This window comes from Oxyura jamaicensis, unplaced genomic scaffold (assembly GCF_011077185.1).
Source record: "Oxyura jamaicensis isolate SHBP4307 breed ruddy duck unplaced genomic scaffold, BPBGC_Ojam_1.0 oxyUn_random_OJ172, whole genome shotgun sequence".
Taxonomy (NCBI): Eukaryota; Metazoa; Chordata; class Aves; order Anseriformes; family Anatidae; genus Oxyura; species Oxyura jamaicensis.
This window is the reverse complement of record NW_023305695.1, coordinates 13,667-20,912: the sequence shown is the minus strand read 5'-3', so window position 1 is coordinate 20,912 and position 7,246 is coordinate 13,667. Positions and strand designations below refer to the sequence as shown.

The window sequence follows — 7,246 nt, the reverse complement described above, 5'->3', positions numbered from 1 at the left end:
AAGTGCCCCCACACCCCCTAAACCTCCCCTTCTCTATGTGTGCCCCCCCACGCTGCATCACAGCCCCGAAAAGCACCTCCCAAAGCCCCCCCCACTCCTACTTATGTGCCCCCCTCCCTGTCACAGCCTCCCGTAAGTGCCCCCAAAGCCCACCACACACCCTCTAAACTCCTTATTCCTATCTACACGCCCCCCAACCACCCCCCCACTGCATCATTGCCCCCATAAGCGCCCCGAGCCCCCCACTCCTACTTGTGTGCCCCCCCATCCCCCGTTACAGCCCCCCATAAGCGCCCCCAAAGCCCCCCCCGCCCCTACCTACGTGCCCCCCTCCCTGTCACAGCCCCTCATAAATAGCCCTAAAGTCCCCCCCACGCTCCCTAAACACCCCAACCCCTATATATGTGCCCCCCCAACTGCATCACGGCCCCCAAAAGCACCCCCAAAGCCCCCTCACATTAACCTATATCCCCAAACACACCCCGTCTTAGAAATCCCCAATAAGCACTCTTAAAGCCCCCCCAGATCCCCTAAACCCCCCAATCCCTACCTACGTGCCTCCCTACCATCCCCCCACTGTGTCACACCCCCCTTAAGCACCCCAAAAGAGCCCCCCCAGCTCCTACCTACATAGTGCCCTCCGTGACATAGCCCCCCGTAAGTGCCCCCAAAGACCCTCCACACCCCGTAAACCCCCCATTCCTAGCTACATGCCCTCAACCATGCCCCACTGTGTCATAAGACCCCCCATAAGCGCCCCCAAAGCCCCCCCATACCCTCTAAACCCCCCAATCCCCATATACACACCTCCCCACGCTGCATCACGGCCCCCAACCCCCCCCATTCCCCCTCCGTGTCTCCCTCCGTGTCCCCCTCCCTGTCACAGCCCCCCATAAGCGCCTCCAAAGCCCCCCCCCCAACACCTAAACCCCCCATTCCTATCTACACAACCCCAACCAACCCCCTACTGCGTCACGGCCCCGCCCCCATAAGCGCCCCCAGAGCCCCCCCACTCCTACCTACGTGCCTCCTCCACTCCCCCTCCCTGTCACAGCCCTCCATAAGCGCCTCCAAAGGCCCCTCACACCCCCCTAATCCCCCCTCCCCCCAAAAAAAAATGCCCTGGCGCCCCCCCTTTCCCCTCACGACACAGGCCGTAAGCCCTCCCTCACCCTCACAGCTCCCCCACTCACCCGGCCCCGCCGCCGCCGCCGCCGCCGCTGCTCCCCCCACCTCCAACCGCTCCTCCCTCACCGGAAGCGCCTTGGCGCGAGACACCTCACTTCCGTCCGGCCTGCACCACACGCCGCCCTGTGGGGGGGGGGAGGACAGAATGAAGGGATCCTTTCACCATTTCCCCCTTCCCCCCCTTCAATTCCTCCATCCCCTTTTTATTTCTGCAGGAATTTTTCTCCCGTGTTAATTACCCTCAGGGAGCGGGGGATGGCGCTGCGGCACCCTCCTGTAACGTACACGGGTCACCCGCGCCCGCACTTGGTACGGCCCGAGCCGCCCCTCAGCTGGCGCAGAGGGAGGGGGCGGGAGCGCCAAGGGTCCCGTGGCTCGCTCTCTTTGGCCAGTCCGCGGGACTCTCGGCCAATCAGAGAAATCTCCCGTGCGGCTGTTGCTAAGAGGAAGGGAGAAAGGGGGGGGGCGATGAGCTGAGCTCGGCCTCAACCCGCTACTATCCCCTCACAGAGCTCAGCCTATCAGCAGCGCCTCTCCCTTCGTTTCGCGCTTCTGATTGCCTAATGTTGCTCGAAGCCCCACCTTCGCGGCTTTGACTGACAGCGAGGCCTGAGGAGAGAGGGGTGGGGCGGGCGGCTTCTTCCGACTCCGGCTCTGATTGGCCGGTGGCGAGGGTGGGCGGCCTATAGATAGGAGGAGGCCCGCGGGGGGCGGGGTTAAGCTGGTTCCTCCTATCGCACCGCCCCGCGCGTTCTGGTCAAGGTGAGGGCGGGGGAGAGAGGAGGCGAAGGGCGCGAAAGGCGCGTGGCGGGAACGCGCCTGGGCGTCGTCGCTGCCTCTAAGGTGATTCCTTTCTCCTTCCTTTTCTGAGAGAAAAAAATGGGAATTTTGAGACTTGCTGTCTTTCCTCCTGCCTCCGTGCGGGGGAGGTTGAGCTTAAGTGGTGCAAGGTGAAAATAGCCCTGTAAGTCTTCTTCTTTTCAGTTTATGTGGTGCTTCTTGCCTCTCTCCCCCGAGGGAAGGGGTCCCTGGTAGTTTTCTGAGAGAAAATGGAGGGGACAAAAGCTTTGAGGGCTCTGCTGTCCCTGTGCATTAAGGTATGACGAAATGCAGCACTTTAACCCTTTCCTCCTGCCTTAAAAAAGGTATTTTTTTTTCCCTTTTTTTCCTCAATAGCTGCTGAGGTGGCTGTTTGCCCTTCAGCAAGGGGCTGCAAGAGGTGCCCCCTCTTCTGGCTGCCACCATCGAAGCTAAAACTGCTTTATTTGAGGTTAGGTGCTGGGAGAGGCAATGAAACCTGCAAAAATTGCTTTTTATTGGAGATTATCCCACTTTTATCTTTTGGGGGAGGGAGGGGTAAATTAGTTGTCCTTGTTACTACTTTGGCCCAGATGGGAGCTGCTTTAACCCCCTACTGCTTCCTTTATTGTTTTTTCAACCGTTTTCAGCATCAGCCTCTGGTAGCTGTAAAGGATCACTTGAATGCATCAAAGGTTAGGATTCACTTGGTGCTTACTCCCCTGGTTAAGATACATGTATTTTAAGATGAAAATTTTGATTAAAGCATATTTTAACAAAATATCTGTTATTTTAACAAAGTATCAGGTAAATTGCCTACTGTGGAGGGAATAGCCTCCTTCTGCCCCTCCAGTTTTCTGAACCCTTCAAAGCTCTTTACATCTTCAAACCAGAAGTCCTGACTTTAAAAAAACACATTTCTTTTTTTTCTAGCAATTGCAGCTCTAATTTTCCTAGCAGGTGCTTTTTGAGGTGTTCTGGGGCTTTTAAAAGAGTATTTTACCACCTTGGGCTCACTAGAGCTGGTGGCTAGGCTGCAGCTGGGTGTGTTCCACATCCCTTTAGCAAGAAAAAGGAGCTCCCAAAGACTATTACACTCTTGAAATAGCATAAAGAATGCTGAAATAATGGCAACAAAGCAACAATCCAGTGAAATAGTGGGAAAAAGCACAAGTTGCTGAAAAGATGGGAGCAAGGAGGTCAGGTATGGAGATGCAAGTGAGGTGCAAGGGTGTGAAATTGGTGGGACAAAGCACCTTACAAAGGTGTTTTCCTGCCTTAAAACATACACAAAAATGTCAAAACATATCAAAAAAAGTCAGCTGAAGAATTAAAATACTTAATGTGTGTGTATATATATGTTGTTTCTGGGAAACCAGGCAGTGATGTGTACCACTCTGTTCTGGGGCTAGAAAAGCGCATTTCTGCACTCTCCTTATGATATAGGGGAATAAGAAGGTGTTAAGCCTGAATTTGTAAAAAGAAGTGATGCTTTTTTTCCTCTATACCTAATTTATTTCTCCCTAAAACTACTTAAAGGACAGGAGAAAAGCCACTCAGTGCACCTGTTCATGCCTGCCATAGTTGTACCCAATTTTGGGCAGTTTATTCAGGATTTCTCTTTTTTTTTTTGCGGCCTGAAGTGGCTGAAAAGGGCTGTGGAGCTCTAACACTATTTTTGGGGGAGGTTGGGTCAGTTTGAGGGGTCTGACTTGGCGAGAATTTAGGAGGTTTTTGGGCAATTGGAAGGGTCTGGCGAGGGGGCTGGTTTTTAAAGGGGATTTGGGTGGGGGGCTGGCTTGGGGCAGAAGCCTCAGACTTTGGGGGGGGCTTGGGGTGTCAGGTCCATTTTGGGGCAACTCTGGGCTATTTCCCCACACAGCTACCGTCCCCCGGCAACATGAAGCACCCCCCCAGGCTTACCCCCCCTCTGGCCTCTGCCCCCTTGGGGGGACAGCAGTGCAGTGGGAGAGCCCCCCCAGCCTGGGGGGCCTGTGGGCAGCCCCCAACCCCTGCCAGAACCCCGCGGAGCCTCCACCTGCACCGCCAGGAGCGGGAAGCCTTCTTCAGCCTCCTGGGTAAGGGCAAAAACACCCAAATCCCAAGAATACTACCCAAAACGCCCTTTTTTTTAAAAAAGAAGTAGATGTACAGGGGTGTGCTGCAGCAGTATTTGTAAACAGTTGATTTTGTTTTCATCTCATTACAGAAGATGACCTGGTGCAGGAGTTCCTCTCAACGGATGTCTGCTATAGGATTTCTGATAAGGTCATTTGGCCCCAAATGCAATCACCTTGGGGTTTGGGCCAAAATTGCCCCTGGTTTGGTCCTGTTTGGGGTATTCTGACCAAAACTGCTGCTGATCAAGTCCCATTTTTGGCAGTTTTAGTCAAAAAAAAACACACTGATTCTTGTACAGTTTTTGTGTTTTTTGACCAAAGCTGCTGTGGTTTGGTCCTGGTTTGGGCCATTTTAGTCAAAAAAAAAAAAAAAAGCCACTGATTTTTGTCTAGTTTTTGTGTTTTTTGATTAAAACTGTGGCTTTGTTCCAGGTTCTTATTTTGTTTGCTCCCCTTTTCTTGAATAAAACCACCACGACTTGGTTTCAGCTTTTTGACCCAAACCCGATGCTTTTTGGTGCCTGTTTTTGACTAAAACATCCTTTTTTCCACTGTCCCCAGTACCTGCTGGCGATGGCGCTGACGTACTTTAAGCGTGCTGGGCTGCCCACGGCCGAGTACACCCGCATCAACCTCTTCACCGCTCTGTACGTTCATTAAGCCCTAACAGAGCCCTTCACTGGTCCCCTTGTTGACCAAAACGCCCTGATTTCACCCTGTTTTGCCCCCCAGGTACCTGGCGAACGACATGGAGGAGGACGAGGAGGAGCACAAGTATGAGATCTTCCCCTGGGCACTGGGGCCGAGCTGGCGCCGGCTCTTTCCCCGCTTCTTGCGCCGCCGCGACTGCCTCTGGGCCCGCATGAGCTACCGGGCAGCCGTCAGCCGGCACTGCTGCGAGGAGGTCAGTGCGGTGCCAAAATCCCCTCGTTCGGCCCCAGAAAAATCCCCCAACCACTATCACAATGGGGGAAAGGATCGACAAGAGATGGGGTCCTGTGGCTTCACTGCTTGGCTGTGGTGGAGCTGTCCATTCCCTGCAGCTTTTTGCTTAAAAACATCGCTTTTTGAAATTAGGTTCATTTTGGAAGGCTTTGCTCAAAGCGGGCTTGTCTTAAAGCCTATTAAAAAAAATTTTTTTTTTTGAAACTTGCCTTTAATTTTAAGCCTTAAAAAATGATTTCTGGGGGTTCCATGCTCCCAGCCCAGCAGCAAACCCCTCACCATGCCACCAGTGTACTCATGCCAGCTCCCCAGCGGCACTCTTCTCCCCAAACCCTGCCCGTTTTGCCCCTAACCATATACTTTCCTCACCAAACCCTACCTGTTTTGCCCTAAACCGCATGCTTTTCTCCCCAAACCGTGCATTTTTCTCGCAAAACCCTGTCTGTTTTGCCCCACACCCCCTCCCCACCCGCAGATCATGGCGATGGAGCCCTCGCACTGGGCCTGGCTGCGCGAGCGCCCCCCGCACCACAGCGGGGCCGCCCGTGGCTATGTCAGGGACCCTCGGCCCCGCACTCCCCCGCCGGCCCCCTGGGAGGAAGAGGAGGAGGAAGATGATGAAGAGGATGAAGACAAAGCCCCGGCGCCTGCCGTCCTCATCCTCCCCCTGCAGCCCCCCCCCGGCTGCGCCTAAACCTGCTGAGCGCCCAAAATTTGGGGCATGACGGACTCAGGGCCGCATTCCCCACGTTTTTCTCACAGTTTGCCCAAAATTTGGGCTTTTAAACTCAAAATCCAGTCTGCTCCCTGAGCCGCTCACACGCGGAGCTAACTTGGCCATTTTTGGGTGTTCTCCCCTTATTTTGCCCGCTTTTCCAAAGAATCGAACCCCAAACCCTTTGTTGTAAGCACCACCTGCAGCTGTTGCTACCCCCACACCACAACTGACACCCATTTTTGCTGTTTGTCACCCCCCAAGCTCCCCCCTTTTTGTTACGATCCCTAAGTCTGGGGGTGCAGCGAAGGGCTGGAGCACATCTGGTGCGAAAAAGGGGGGAAATGAAATGAAATATGAAACACTCGGCCGTTATTTTTGCATGGGGGAGGGGTGGGTGCTGCCAAAAAAGGGCCCCTGAATTTTGGTGGAAAAGGGGAAAAAGGAGTGGGGCGGGGCCGTAACTGCCTGTTTTTGCTCGGCAGGGCCTCGCCGCTGCGAAGCGCCCAGGAGCGAGTGCTGCTGTGGGTTCAGGTAGGGATGGGCAGTGCTGTTACATACATGCCACGTGTTACACGTGTTCTGGCCTTCCACATGTCCCCCGTGCACATGTGCATCACAGGCTCACATGTGTGTTATGGGCTGCCACGTGTGTGTTAGACTCACATATTGCAGTTTCATGTATCCTGGCCATGCACGTGTGTCCCAGGCTCACATACATGGCCCATACATGTCCTGGCCCTGCACATGCATGTCACAAGCATGTGAGACTGCCACATGTTCCATGTGGCCTGGCCCTGCACACATGTGTCACACGTACATGTTGCAGGTGGCACATATGTGTTACAGGCTCACGTGTGCCAGATCTGTGTCCTGGCCCTGCACATGCATGTCACAGGCTCACATACGTGTCTCAGACTGGCACATACGTATCCCACATGTGTCCTGGCCCTGCACATGTGTGTACCCCCTTACACACATGTCCCACACATGTCCTGGCCCTGCACATGCATCAGAGCCTCCCCCACACCCTAAACCACCCCCATGTGCCCTGATATGTCTCCCTGCCCTCCACATGCCTCCCACACATGTCCCACCCTCCACATGCCTCCCACACGCATGTCCTGCCCTCCACACGCCTCCCACATGTGTCCCACCCTCCACATGCCTCCCACACGTGTCCCACCCTCCACATGCCTCCCACACACGTGTCCCACCCTCCACATGCCTCCCACACGTGTCCCACCCTCCACACACCTCCCACACGTGTCCCACCCTCCACATGCCTCCCACACACGTGTCCCACCCTCCACACGCCTCCCACACGTGTTCCACCCTCCACACGCCTCCCACACGTGTCCTGCCCTCCACATGCCTCCCACGCACATGTCCCGCCCTCCACACGCCTCCCACACGTGTCCCACCCTCCACATGCCTCCCACACGTGTCCCACCCTCCACACACCTCCCACACGTGTCCC

At 54.9% G+C, this 7,246-nt stretch overlaps 1 protein-coding gene across 1 annotated transcript; it reads left to right on the top strand.

Moving 5' to 3' along the window:
- The first annotated feature begins 3,863 nt into the window (after nt 1–3,863).
- Nucleotides 3,864–6,041, top strand: LOC118158800 (speedy protein 1-A-like). The gene is made up of 5 exons (XM_035313480.1): nt 3,864–4,064; nt 4,196–4,254; nt 4,668–4,753; nt 4,839–5,010; nt 5,527–6,041. The coding sequence occupies exons 1-5, from the start codon at nt 3,887–3,889 to the stop codon at nt 5,743–5,745; spliced, it is 714 nt and encodes a 237-aa protein (XP_035169371.1). The 5' UTR covers nt 3,864–3,886; the 3' UTR covers nt 5,746–6,041.
- The last annotated feature ends 1,205 nt before the right edge of the window (nt 6,042–7,246 follow it).

Coding starts and splice junctions, on each gene's coding strand:
- LOC118158800 (XM_035313480.1), top strand. CDS start 3,887: ATGAAGCACCCCCCCAGGCTTACCCCCCCTCTGGCCTCTGCCCCCTTG. Junction 4,065..4,195: donor AGCCTTCTTCAGCCTCCTGG/GTAAGGGCAAAA, acceptor ATCTCATTACAG/AAGATGACCTGGTGCAGGAG. Junction 4,255..4,667: donor GCTATAGGATTTCTGATAAG/GTCATTTGGCCC, acceptor CACTGTCCCCAG/TACCTGCTGGCGATGGCGCT.